Source organism: Piliocolobus tephrosceles, chromosome 13, assembly GCF_002776525.5.
Source record: "Piliocolobus tephrosceles isolate RC106 chromosome 13, ASM277652v3, whole genome shotgun sequence".
Lineage (NCBI taxonomy): Eukaryota > Metazoa > Chordata > Mammalia > Primates > Cercopithecidae > Piliocolobus > Piliocolobus tephrosceles.
The window spans coordinates 18903773-18917682 of record NC_045446.1 but is presented as its reverse complement, the minus strand read 5'-3'; the positions used below and the strand labels follow the sequence as shown (position 1 = coordinate 18917682).

The 13910-nt window shown below is 53.3% G+C and overlaps 1 protein-coding gene across 3 annotated transcripts; it reads left to right on the top strand.

Annotated features, from left to right (window-relative positions):
• The first annotated feature begins 2139 nt into the window (after window positions 1-2139).
• SLC35C1 (solute carrier family 35 member C1) lies at window positions 2140-11207 on the top strand. 3 transcript variants are annotated; one of them, XM_023215779.2, is made up of 3 exons: window positions 2140-2198; window positions 4017-4543; window positions 8979-11207. In XM_023215779.2, exons 2-3 carry the CDS (start codon window positions 4048-4050, stop codon window positions 9536-9538), a joined length of 1056 nt encoding a protein of 351 aa, XP_023071547.1. In that variant the 5' UTR covers window positions 2140-2198; window positions 4017-4047; the 3' UTR covers window positions 9539-11207. The 3 variants fall into 3 exon arrangements, with proteins under 3 accessions (XP_023071547.1, XP_023071549.1, XP_023071546.1); XM_023215781.1 differs by lacking the exon at window positions 2140-2198 and adding an exon at window positions 2293-2631; XM_023215778.1 differs by lacking the exon at window positions 2140-2198 and adding an exon at window positions 2293-2728.
• The last annotated feature ends 2703 nt before the right edge of the window (window positions 11208-13910 follow it).

Genomic DNA, 13910 nt, shown 5'->3' with positions numbered 1-13910 from the left:
TAGCAGGCTGAACTCACCAAGATACCTCCCTTCACCATCCACTAAGTCACATGGTTCATCTACTCAGAAAGAAGGCTAGGAAATGTAGTCTTTGGCTGGGCAGCCATGAGACTAGCTACAATCCAATTATTGTGGATGAATGGGGGAGTGAATTTTGGTAGACAACTAGGAGTGTCTATCACATAGGGTAGGCTCATGAGTCCTTGTTGAATTCAAAGAGTGAGACAGTCAACATCTGTGTGTTCCCAGAAGTTCTCAAGCTACATAGGTATAAATCCACTGACACCTGAACCTGGAAAGTTAGTTCTGTTCACTGTGACTGGCAGAAATAATTTCCTGCTGACATTATTAGTGGCTCCCAGCCAAGGCAAGAAAATGAGACTACACCCATAAAGGGACTATTACAGCCCTTCAGGTTGATGATCTTATGCTCCACCTCACACCAAATTCACACCCTGGGTAATCACTCTTGGCAAGACCTAAAACTTCACCCTTTGTGGATGGTTTAAATAATTAACATCCCTTAAAGAAAATTCAAAAGCAAATCGTTTATGCAAGGTACACAATTCCTGGGGGCCTTAGACCCCCTAAGAAACATCCTCACCACTCCTTTCCCTCATAAGGGATAAAAAGGATTAGAATCCAGGAAACTTGCTGTACTGGCCTGTTACAACCTTAATCCAAGGGAGTGACACTAATGACAGAATTTCAGGTATGATGTAAGGTGAGAGACCAGAGACAGGGGTGTACTTTGGCCTCCATAGGGAGCCCACACTGTCCCCCACACACACAGCACTGACTGCCCCTAGGCCTCTCTCAGGGAAGTGCGTCTGGCCTATATACAATATATATCTCTTCCCTCCAGTTCAAGGTGGCAGGAGTCATCAGACAAATTCCTGCTAATGTGCCAAGGACAAGGCCATTCCAGGTCACCAGTGCCTCTCAGAGACAAGTTTGCCCTGTCATTAAATTATTTGTCATGGTGAGCTCTCAGGCATAAGAGAGGAGAGACTGAAACAGGTACGCATTGCTCTTAATAAACCAAAACCCACACCTTCAAAGGAAAATCCCAGAGGTTGACTCTCCAGGTGGGGTTCAGGAGACCAGCTCAGTCCCTTTTAAGCCTTTCTTTCCCCAAAAGGATATTTTGGTTCCAAAAGTGACAAGATAACCAGACGGTATCCTCCAGGTGGAGAACAGCCCATAACTAGGAAGCAGAGTCTCATACCTTGAGGAGGAAGAGGGCAGTGCTAGTACCTGGGGCTAGTGGAAGAGGGTAGGGTGTGGGCCGGGCTTGCTCTGGGGCAGCTGTTCACTTCACTGCAGCCTGCAACCCTCCCATTTCCCTACAGCCCACCCAGGACTGCACTCACCTCCAGTGAAGGTTTGTGCAGTTAGGATCTGAGAGTTTAAATTACTATATAGGTTTTACCTTTTTATTCTGGAAATTTGCAAATGTACACAAAAGTAAGGAAACTCTTATAATGGATCCTCGTGTATTTATGCCCAGCTACAGTTATTAATGGCTTATCTTGTTTAATCTATCGACCTTTTAAAAAAATCTTTTTGAGGTCGGGCGCGGTGGCTCACGCTTGTACTCCCAGCACTTTGGGAGGCCGAGGCCGGCGGATCACCTGAGGCAGGAGTTAGAGACCAGCCTGGCCAACACGGCGAAACTCCGTCTCTACTAAAAATACAAAAAAATAACCGGGCGTGGTGGTGGACGCCTGTAATTCCAGCTATTCGGGAGGCTGAGGCAGGAGAATAGCTTGAACCCGAATCACTTGAACCCGGGAGACGGAGGTTGCAGTGAGCTGAAATAGCACCACTGCACTACAGCCTAGGCGACAGAGCGAGACGCTGTCTCAAAAAGAATAAATAGATAGATAGATAAATAAATAAATATAAAAAATATTTTTGGTGAGTATTCTGAGTATTTTAAAACAAATCCCAGCCATGACATCATCTTACCTGTTCATTAAATGGTACTAATTAAATGGTGCTTAAAATATTACAAACATCTATGTTCGACCATACCACCTAGAGTTCTGTTGCAGAAGGTTGGGACCCACAGGTCAAGCCTAGCCCCTTAGTTTTACCATGAAGATAACTCAGGCCGTTGGAGGAAATGGCCGCCCAACGCAGGTGCTAGAGCGCGAACCAGAGAAGTCGGTCCTCCGGGTTCCCCCGGCTGCCTGGTGAGTGGCAGACCACAGGCTAGATTTCTCGGGCCCCGTTCCTGGAAGGGGCGGGGGACCCTCCCCTCACTACCGGCTGGAAGAATCCGGGCGGTCCCCTCACGCACTTCTGGAAGTGCGCGGCGGGCCAGGGATACAGCCAGGTCCCGGGACGTGCCAGCTGCGGTAACTGAAGCCGGGGTCCCGGGCGGGCGGGGGTACCAGGGACAGGAGAGGCCTTAGAAAGAGGAGGGGGCCTCCGCCCACAACCGTCGGAATCGCCGCCTCTCCGCCGGCACCCCCGGGCCCCATGCCGCTAACAGGCCGGCGAGGATGGCACGGTGCCCGGGCCCGGGGCGGAAAGCAGGAAGTCGACCCTGCGGGCGCGGCCCAGGGTGCGGCGCTGCAGGTGCGGCGCAGGGTGGCGGGGCGGGCACCCAGTGCACCGGAGGAGGTGAGCGCCAGGTCGCCTTCGCGGCCCGGGGACAGAGGCAGGGGCGCGGGAGCTGGTGCGGCTGGACCGGGCGGGGAAACAGTATTTTCTGGAAGGGGTAAGAGATGCTGCCTTGAGCCCTTGGAATCTTGGATCCGGGCCGCCCAGAGAACCTAGATGGGAGCACAGGGATGACAGACTAAGTCCGAGAGAGGCGGCGTGGCCTCCGGCCTCTGGGAGCGCTGCCGGGAGTCTCGGGCTTGGGAGAGGGCCTGGGGGCGGTGAAAATGGGGGGAAAGGAGGGGACCACAACATCGTTGTGGAAGAATGAGTGGGGCTAGCAGAGGGTCGTGGAGCTGCAACGCGGGGCTCTGGAGGTGGAGGAGTCCAGGCTGATGGAGCGCCGCCCGGGTCCTGGGTCGGGATTCCCGGAGGTGGACCTGCGAGCCGAGCCGAGCCGAGTCGGGGGACGGAGGCTCCGGGGCAGACGGAGATGAGGGTGGGCAGGTGAGGGTGATGCAGCCCTTCTAGGAAGCAGGGCGAGGCTCAAGCACACAGAAAAACCTGTGGCCGCCGAGGTCCCCCCGCCAGCAGCGGGCAGCGGATCGCAGGGGCGGGGCTGGGGACTGGCGAACGCCGCCTTTCTGGGGCTGTCGCTTTAAGGGCAAGGCGGGGCGTGCGGGCCCTTTAAGGCCACGTGGGGGCGTGCCAGGAAGTGAGTCCCGGGCCCGCCTCGCGGGGAGTTGGCCTCGGATGTCCGGAGGCTCCTGGACTGAGCCGGCGACAGAGCCCGGGAAGGCAGCGAGACGTGGGCGCCGGCCCAGCCCCCTCCCGCGTCCGTCAGCCCCAAGTCCCGAGCCCCTCTGACCCCTCTGTAGCCCTCCCTCCAGCTGCGCCCGGCCTCCGGCAGCTCCCTTAACGCCTCCCTCCCCCTGTCCACCCCTCCCTCCCACGGCTGCCCATGCCGCCCTCTCGGCAGCTCTTCCCACTCTGCCCCGCGTCCTTTTCTTGCACCTTCGCCCCGCTTACCTCCTTCTGCCCGGCCCTGCCATTCCTCTCCCCTCCCTTCTCTCTGCGACCCCTCCCTGTTAGGCCCCAGCCTCTTCTCCCCTCACAGGTCTTCTCTGCCCTGGCCTCACCGCCTTAGCCTATCCCTCCCCCTTGCCCCGTGTCTTGTCTCAGGAGCCCCCTTGGGGTGGAGCAGGTCGTGGAGCGGCACAACTGGGCTTACCCCAAAGCAGAACTTCTCTACTCACATGAGTACACTGGGGAGGCCTTTAGGCCAACCCCCATGTGACAATCAGGGCTGCGGCTTGCGGAGAGCACAAGTGAGCTCACTGCCCTGGACTCCAGGGAATCAGAGTTCTGGCCGCGGGGTGACCCAGCTCCTGTGCTACCATGAACAGGGCCCCTCTGAAGCGGTCCAGGATCCTGCACATGGCGCTGACTGGGGCCTCAGACCCCTCTACAGAAGCAGAGGCCAACGGGGAGAAGCCCTTTCTGCTGCGGGCATTGCAGATTGCGCTGGTGGTCTCCCTCTACTGGGTCACCTCCATCTCCATGGTGTTCCTTAATAAGTACCTGCTGGACAGCCCCTCCCTGCGGCTGGACACCCCCATCTTCGTCACCTTCTACCAGTGCCTGGTGACCACGCTGCTGTGCAAGGGCCTCAGCGCTCTGGCCGCCTGCTGCCCTGGTGCCGTGGACTTCCCCAGCTTGCGCCTGGACCTCAGGGTGGCCCGCAGTGTCCTGCCTCTGTCAGTGGTCTTCATCGGCATGATCACCTTCAATAACCTCTGCCTCAAGTACGTCGGTGTGGCCTTCTACAATGTGGGCCGCTCGCTCACCACCGTCTTCAACGTGCTGCTTTCCTACCTGCTGCTTAAGCAGACCACCTCCTTCTATGCCCTGCTCACCTGCGGCATCATCATCGGTGAGTGGCAGCTGGGGCCACGGGAGATAGGGTGGTCATGGGGACTGAAACCCTGAAGAACAACCCTTCTAGGCATCCTAGGACTTCATCTGTCCCAACTCCGTTGGTGCAGCAGTCATAGGAGAAAGCCTGGGGGCACAGAGAGATCAAGTAACTTACTAAAGGCCACCCAGCAAGTTAGGAGCCCAGCCAGGGAAGAACAATAGTAATAATAATAATAGCAACAGTAGCAAAAGCAACTGACATTTGTTGAGTGATTAAAATGTGCCAGGCACATAGATCTTAGCCATATTAACTCAGTTAATCCTCATAACAAGATGGGATTATAATCCACATTTTACAGATGGAAAAACCAAGGCACAGAGAAGTTAAGTAACTTGTCCAAGATCACCCAGCTAATAAGTGGCAGAGCTGGGATCTGAACTCAAGCAGTCTGGCTTCGCAGTTCACATGCCCGACCACTGTACTCTGTTGTTTCTCAAGAGCTCAGGTGTCCTGATTTCCCATCCAGTGCTCTTAGTAGAGGACAATACGTCTTTTAATAAATATACCATCACTCTTTGCCAGCTCAGGATAGCGCCTGAGACAATAGCAAACGATATGCTTTAAGAGGCCTCAGCTGTCTTCCCGGCCTTGATCCTCAGAAAATAATAATTATTGACAGGAAAATTATGCTAATTATTTTACATATAGCATCTCCTTTGTTCTCCCAGAGATCTCCTGGGTTGTGGCATCACTACCAGTGGTCATCTCTATACAAACAAGGAAACTGAGGCTGAGAGATGTTACGTTACTTGCCCATGGCCACACAGCTAGCAAGCAGCCAGGCTGGGATGCAAACCCATATTAGCCAGACTCCCAGGCAATACTTCTATCCCCTCTGCTCTTCTTGGAGGTTAGAACTGCAGTATTCAATACAGTAGCCATTGGCCACTTATTTAAATTAAAATTAAGCGAAATGTTAAACATTCATTTCCTCATTTGCAGGTGTTACAATCTGATTTTCTAACCACATTTCAAGGGCTCAGTAGCCACATGTGGCTGAGGGCTATGGTATGGGACAGCACAGGTTAGATGGGCCCATATTTTTCTGGGCCCCATGCTGGGTTAGAGAGCCTCCAGCGTCCCATTCCCTCCGAGTCTTCCCAGGGCTGCGTCATCTAGGAATGGAATCTTCATTTGAACCTATGCAGGTTTTTCCTGGTGCTATAAAGTTGATCTTATTTGGCCTACATATCATATTCTTTGCTGGTGGCTCAGAGTCCCAGGCTAGATGCACCAGTTGGTGGGGGAAGGGACCCATCCCATGCCACCTGTCCTAGAAAATGTTTCCCCTTGTTGGGCAACTGCTGGATCTAGGGCTGCTGGGTCTAGGTCCAAGAGGGGAGAGGGGAGAAGGTCATGGTTAGAGTGGGGGAAGCTGCAAGACTCCTCCCTGCCAGAACTCTCCCAGCCTGCTTCCGCTTCCCCTCCGGGGAACAGGTGTACCTCCCGTCCTCTCTGTCCTCCTCAGATGCCCCAGGGCTCTCTACTTCATTCCTGCTGACCCTGCCAGGAATGGACTTGGGGGTGGAGGCTCCTAGTTGGAGAATTTGCTTGCAGGAAGGTGAAGACACTAGGGTAACTGGGCCCAAATCCCAAAGGTCATCCAAGTAACCAATGGTGAGGTTCTGAGAATGGTGCATTCACTGGCCTGCCTGACTAGGACAGGGGCTGGGGAGGTGGGTGCTCTCTGCTGACCCAGGTCCTGGCCTCCTATCTGCAGTGTTTCCTCTTTCTTCCTCCTTGTGGGGAAAGACAAGTCTCAGGCAACTATTCTAGGCTTCCCCTCCTAGCTCCCCATGTCACAAAATACCTTTCAAAGCTCCTTCTGGGCCGGGCACAGTGGCTCATTCCTGTAATCCCAGCACTTTGGGAGGCCAAGGCAGGTAGATTACCTGAGGTCAGGAGTTCGAGACCAGCCTGGCCAACATGGTGAAACCCTGCCTCTACTAAAAATACAAAAAATTAGTCAGGCATGGTGGCATGTGCCTGTAATCCCAGCTACTCGGGAGGCTGAGGCAGGATAATTGCTTGAACCCGGAGGGCAGAAGTTGCATTGAGCCAAGAGCACGCCACTGCACTTGAGCCTGGGCAACAGAGCGAGACTCAGTCTCAAAAAAAAAAAAAGTTCCTTCTGGGTGAGAGTCGCTCTAGAACATTGAGGTTACAGTTGCTTCTGGACTCAGAAGGTAACCACCAGGAGGGCTGGGGTGCTCTAGCCAAGCAGGTGAGTAGGTGGTGCAGCTCTCTGCCCCCCTCACCCTGCCCCCAGCAGGTCTATGGGTACCCCTTGTGCAAAGGTTCTGTCAAGAAAGAGGAGGGTCAGGCTCTGTGGTTGGGCTGGGCATGGTAGCTCACGCCTGTAATCCCAGCACTTGGGGAGGCCGAGGCGGGTGGATCACCTGAGGTCAGGAGTTCAAGACCAGCCTGGCCAACATGGTAAAGCCCCCTCTCTACTAAAAATACAAAAATTAGACAGGCATGGTGGCGCGTCTCTGTAATCCCAGCTACTCAAGAGGCTGAGGCATGAGAATCACTTGAACCCAGGAGGCAGAGGTTGCAGTGAGCCAAGATCATACCACAGTACTCTAGCCTGGGTAACAGAGCGAGACTCTGTCTCAAAAAATAAAGAGAAAAAGAGAAAAGTGCTGCATGTTGAGTGCCTATGATGTAGGAGATATCCTGTCTCCTTTAATACAACCACCTCCATGACAACTTCCATTCATTCATTCCACAACTAATAATTGGTGGCTAAACACATGCCAGGCACCGTGCCAGGCTTTGGGGATACAAGTTTGGAAAAGGTAACCTCAGCTTCTGCACTCCTGGAGGGCATGGTGGTGACGGTTACACTAGCATGGTAAGGGCTGTGATGGGGCATGCATGAAAGGGGCTGTGGGAGCTCTGGGCGAGGGAGGGGACCCAGGGACAGGGCAGTCTAAACAGGCCTTCTGGAGGAAGTTTAGAAACTGGGTTTAGAGGAAGAAGTAGAGACAGAACATTCTAGACAGAAGGAAGAGCACGCGCACTTCTTCATGGCTGGACCACAGCGAGACTCACCAGACATGAGGCTGCCCAGTCAGGCTGACTCCACGTGGTGCAGGTCCTGAGAGCTGTGGTGAGTGAGTCGAATTTCTCCCGAAGGCAGCGGAGAGCCACAGAGGGGCTTCGTGCCAGGGCACGGCCTGGGCTGATCTAGACTTCAGCATGATCATTCCGGTTGCAAGGTGGAGAGTAGATTGACTGGAATGGACAGGGAGCTGACCCAGAGAGCTCAGAGAGGTTAAGTAACTTCTCCCGGGCCACTCAGCTTCTAAGCTGCAGAGCCTGATTGGAGGCTAAATCTGTCCCCAAAGCTTTCCCCACTGCCCCGTGTTGCCAGATGCTGTGGCAGGAAGTATAACGTGCATCGTTCAGCCCCTGCCTTCTAGGAGCATGGGATCTGGCTCAAAAGACCAGGCTGTCACCATGGGCAGGGGCCCAGCAGCCCAGAGCAGGCAAGGGGCTTTGAAGGAAAGCGAGGCAGTAAGAGTCCAGGTTCTGGGGCTATCAGGAAAGGATTCCCCCAGAGAGGCCAACTTTGACCTTGACAGATGCGTAGAATCCCCCAGAAAGGAGGAGGGTGTTTCTGGCACAGGACATGAACAAGGACACTGAGGCCCAGGGTGAGAAGCAGGGAGACGAGCAGAGAGGCCAGGGCAACCACAGGACAGAGGAAGGGCTGGCAAAGGTTCAGCGACCCCCGCCTGCCATGCCAAGGAGTATAGTCCCGATATATGGCAGAAGTGGGGAGCCATGGAAGCTCTTTGAGCAGGAGGTGACACAAGATGAGAGTCTCAGAGTCACTGCCCCAAATGACACAAGAGATTCTAACTTAATGCTCCCCATGACATCATAGGCTCCCATTCCATGCAAGCAGCAGCCAAGACTTAGACAGTGGCAGTCATTTACCCAGGATCACCTTAAATCGCATTAACCACTAAGTGGCACTCATCCTTCAGAACTCAGTGCAAATGTTATTTTCAGATGCCACAGGCCAGCTCAGTCGCCCACTTACGGGCTCTCACAGCACCTTGTACTGCTTTATGGACCTCATTACAATTCTTACAATTGTAATTAAAGAAGTAACTGGGAAGCGATTTGTTTTCATGTCTTTCTCCTCTGCTAGCAGATAAGTTGCCAGAGGAGGTTTTCTTGCCCTGGGCCGCTCCCGTAGTCCATGTAGAGTGCCTTGCCTGCAGTAGAGACTCTGGCTGTGCTTATTGGAGGGAGGCCTAGGGAGGAGGGGGGAGGGCCGCAGTACTCAGTCTGTGAACTTTGGTGTCTGATCCTCTGTCCTTCCTCCTCATCCCCCTTCCCCACCTTTCCCCCACTCCTCCTCTCCCCACTGCAGGGGGCTTCTGGCTTGGTGTGGACCAGGAGGGGGCAGAAGGCACCCTGTCGTGGCTGGGCACTGTCTTTGGCGTGCTGGCCAGCCTCTGTGTCTCGCTCAACGCCATCTACACCAAGAAGGTGCTCCCGGCTGTGGACGGCAGCATCTGGCGCCTGACCTTCTACAACAACGTCAACGCCTGCGTCCTCTTCCTGCCCCTGCTCGTGCTGCTCGGGGAGCTTCAGGCCCTGTGTGACTTTGCCCAGCTGGGCAGTGCCCACTTCTGGGGGATGATGACGCTGGGCGGTCTGTTTGGCTTTGCCATCGGCTATGTGACAGGACTGCAGATCAAGTTCACCAGTCCCCTGACCCACAATGTGTCGGGCACGGCCAAGGCCTGTGCCCAGACGGTGCTGGCCGTGCTCTACTACGAGGAGACCAAGAGCTTCCTCTGGTGGACGAGCAACATGATGGTGCTGGGCGGCTCCTCCGCCTACACCTGGGTCAGAGGCTGGGAGATGAAGAAGATTCTGGAGGAGCCCAGCCCCAAAGAGGGCGAGAAGAGCGCCATGGGGGTGTGAGTGCCACAGGCACCCTGGATGGCCTGGCCCCGGGCAGGTGGGGCCAGCACAGCAGTGAAGGCGGTCCCCTGGACCCCAGAAGGACGCTGTGGTGTGGACTGGGTGCTACTTACAGACCCAATCAAAATACGGTGGTTGAGAAGGAACCAGTGTTTACAAGTAGTATCAGAAATTTGAAGGAACCAGTGTTTATAAGTAATATCAGAAAGTTGCCAAACCCGTCTCTACCCTCTCGTATTTCTGAGTTTTTGTCCTTCCCGAGGGAGTACCCTAGTGAGAGTTGAACCCCTTCCTTCCGCCCCCAGGGCCTGTCTGCCTCCACATCACTCTGAGGACAGGGACAAGCAACAACCTTGAAGGGACAGCAATGGCAAAGCCACAAAGGCTTCACTGTACTCAGGGGAGATGGCCCTACCACAGCCACCTGGAGAGGGTTGGGAAACCTTCCATCTGCGGTGGGCAGGCAGCCTCACCCTGGGCCCACAAACCAGCCTTCCTTCGGAGGAACGTGTGGGCTGGACTGAGGGAGGAAATGATCGAGTTCCCTCTGAGACCAGCAGATCCCCAGGGGCTGCTGGGCAGTGGCCTGGGAATGGGGTGGATTGTGAGAAAGTGCCCACCATCTGCACCCTGTATGTCCAGCTTTTGAACACGAGGGAACCATGCTTCTCTTAGAGGTTAAGCAGGGTCATTAACATCCTCCCCCTGTCCCTGACACCACATTGTCCTGCGTGGCTCCTCTGGCCCTGAGTGGCACCTGCTCCTCTGGTCTCCCAACACCTGGCTCAGGTAACAGCCTTCTGAAAGCAGAGCCAGGGAGCTGCTTCTGTCTTCTCCCAGTTCTGCCTCCCCCACAGCCTTCCTCCCCAGGTGGGGCTGCTGGAGCAAGGGTCCAGACTAACAGCCTTCCACCCCAGCTGTGTCTGGCGCCCCTAGATCTCTGCAAGGGAGGTGTTATAGCTTGTTCTGAGCCGCTTGCCTTGTGACGGTAAGACACCAGCCTTTACATTCTTCCCTGAGGTTGCGGCTGACAGGGCCTACTTGGCCCCACTCTTAGTCCAGCGAGCTCCTATATCAAGATGCCGTAGGCCAGGTGGCTTACAAACAACAGAAGCTTATTGCTCACAGTCCTGGGGTCTGGGACGTCCAAGATCAAGGGGCCAGCAGATTCAGACTCCGCTGAGGGCTGTTTCCCATTCCATAGATGGTGCCTTCTCCCTGTATCCTCAATGGTAGAAGCACAAACAAGCAAGCTCCCTCCTGCCTCTTTTATGAGGACTCTAACCCCTTTCATGAGGGCTCCGCCCCCGTGACCCAATCAGCTCCGAAGGCCCCACCTCCTAATACCATCACGTTGGGGGTGAGAATCCCAACGTGAATTTGCAGGGGGAGGGAGGGATACACACAAATGTTGGGACCATAGCACCCTTCACTGCACCCTCCTGCCCTCAGGGTGGCTTTCGCTCGCCGGCCCTTCTGGTGGGCATTTGGTACATCCTTTCTCTTAGGGTGATTTCTGAGGTTTTTAGTCCGTATAGTGAAAAGTTGGGGAGAGTGGGTCTTCTCCCCCGTCCCTCTCCAGTCCCCTCACAATCCCAGGTGAGTTCTAATGCAGCTGCTGGGGCCTGATGCCCTGAGTTGTTTGTGGTTCAATAAAGAATCAGTAAGATTCTGTGTGTGTGGCCTGAGGGAAGAGGCAGCAGGGCTGGAGAGCATTTATGAACAGGGCGGCGGGGGGGACGGGGAGCTGGGGACCTATCAGAGGCAGCAGGGCTGGAGGTTTGTGAACAGGGCCCTGGGGTGGTGGGGAGCTGGAGATCTGTCAGGAAGGAGGGCTCATCCCTGCCTTCACCAAGCCCACCCACTAGCAGGCAGCCTTTGTAGGAGCTGGTTCTTTCTAAGGATACCAGGCTCCTTCCTGGAAGGTAGGTGACCAGACTTCAAGTTTCCTATTAGTTATTGTCATTTACTGGGTGCTTGCTGGGGGCCATAGGCTGTGCTGAGTGTTGTACATCCATCCTTGTGAAGTTGTGAAGTTCATCTTCACAACTCCCCTTATACCCTGAGGTGGGAGCTGTCACTGATCTCTTTTTTTTTTTTTTTTTACAGATGAGGAGACTGAGGCTCAGAGAGGGCCCCAGGAAGGAAGAGGCAGGAGGAGGATTCAGAGGTCTGTGCCTTCAGAGCTTGGTACCTAACTCTACCCCAGCATTCTGAGTCCAATACCCAGCACTTTTTTGTTGTTGTTAAACAGTCTTGCTATGTCACCCAGGCTGGGCAATGCTGCAGTCTTGGCTGACTGCAACCTCCATCTCCTGGGTTCAAGCAATGCTCCTGCCTCACTCTCCCAAGTAGCTGGGATTACAGGTACCCGCCAACACACCTGGCTAATTTTTCATATTTTTAGTAGAGATGGGGTTTCACCATGTGGACCAGGCTGGTCTCAAACTCCTGACCTCAGGTGATCCACCTACCTCAGCCTCCCAAAGTGCTGGGATTACAGGCATGAGCCGCCATACCTGGCCTACCCAGCACTTTTCTGAGCACCTGTTATATGCCACGCACTGTGGTAGGCTGTCTTCGTCCACTTAGTGTTGCTATAAGGGAATATCTGTGGATGGGTAATTTATAAATTAAAAAAGACTTATTGGTCGGGCATGGTGACTCTAGCCTCTAATCCCAGCACTTTGGGAGGCCAAGGCAGAAGGATCACGAGGTTAGGAGTTCGAGACCAGCCTGGCCAACATAGTGAAACCCCGTCTCTACGAAAAATACAAAAATCAGCCAGGTGTGGTGGCACACACCTGTAGTCCCAGCTACTCGGGAGGCTGAGGTAGGAGAATCGCTTAAACCTGGGAGGCGGAGGTTGCAGTGAGCCAGGATCGCGCCATTGCATTCCAGCCTGGGTGACAAAGTGAGACTCCGTCTCCAAAAAAAAAAAGTCTTATTTGACTGATGATTCTGATGTCATCAGGAAAAGTTCAAGGTTGGGCATCTGGTGAAGGCCTCAGGCTGCTTTCACTCTGGGAGAGCCAGCTGTGCAGGGATCACATGTTGAGGTGGGGAAGCAAGACAGAGGAAAGAGGAGATGTCCCGGCTCTTTTTTTTTTTTTTAAGGCAGGGTCTTACTCTGTCGCCCAGGCTGGAGTGCAGTGGCACAATCAGCAATCCTCCCACTTCAGTCCTTCAGCTAGGTCTACAGACGTGCACACTATGCTCCGGGTGGATTTTTTTGTTTTTATTTTTGGTAAAGACAGGGTCTTTTTATGTTTCCCGGGCTGGCTTTGAACTCCTGGTCTCCAGCGATCCTCCTACCTCAGCCTCCCAAAGTGCTGAGATTTCAGAGCTACCACGCAGGCTGCCAGGCTCTTTTTAACAACTAGTTATCATGAGACTAACACAGCAAGAACTCACCACCCACTCAGGGAGGATATTACTATAGAGAAGAATAATTAATCTATATTATAATCTTAAGAATTAATCTGTATTATCTTAATAATAAAATTTATATTAAGAATATTAACAAGTCAGGCGCGGTGGCTCACACCTGTAATCCCAGCACTTTGGGAGGCTGAGGCAGGCGGATCACGAGGTCAGGAGATCGAAGATCATCCTGGCTGCCACGGTGAAACCCCGTCTCTACTAAAAAATACAAAACCTTAGCCGGGCGTGGTGTCGGGCGCCTGCGGTCCCAGCTGCTCAGGAGGCTGAGGCAGGAGAATGGCGTGAACCCGGGACGCAGAGCTTACAGTGATCCCAGATCGCGCCACTGCACTCCAGCCTGGGTGACGGAGTGAGACTCCATCTCAAAAAAAAAAAAAAAGAATATTAACAAGTGATTATTAATCTATATTAATAATATTTAATAATATATTGTTAATATTAATATTATATGGTTAATGTATTATTAGTAATATAATAGTATAATATTAATACATAATAGTTAATGTATTAATATAATCAATATATTAGTGATTATATGACTATTGATGTATTAATATATATAGTATCATTAATCATATAGTTGATATATTATTAATTCATGAATAATATAGATTATTCATGTGGCATCTGCCCCTGTGACCCTCCCATTAGGCCCCCACCTCCAACATCGAGATCAAATTTCAACATGAGGTTTGGTGATAAACATCCACACTATAGCAGTTGTATTAATATGAAGACCCGGATCTGCGTCCAGGGGCTCGCACATAAACATGTATTCCAGCCCCATAACAGAAGCCACGTTGGAGAGCTAAACATATTGCCATGAGCAAACAGAAGTGGACAGACCAAGTCTGGGGAGTCAGCCAGGTCCTCACAAGGGCCAGGATATTGGAACAGGCTTACGGAGTGAGCAGAGGCCTCAAAGAGG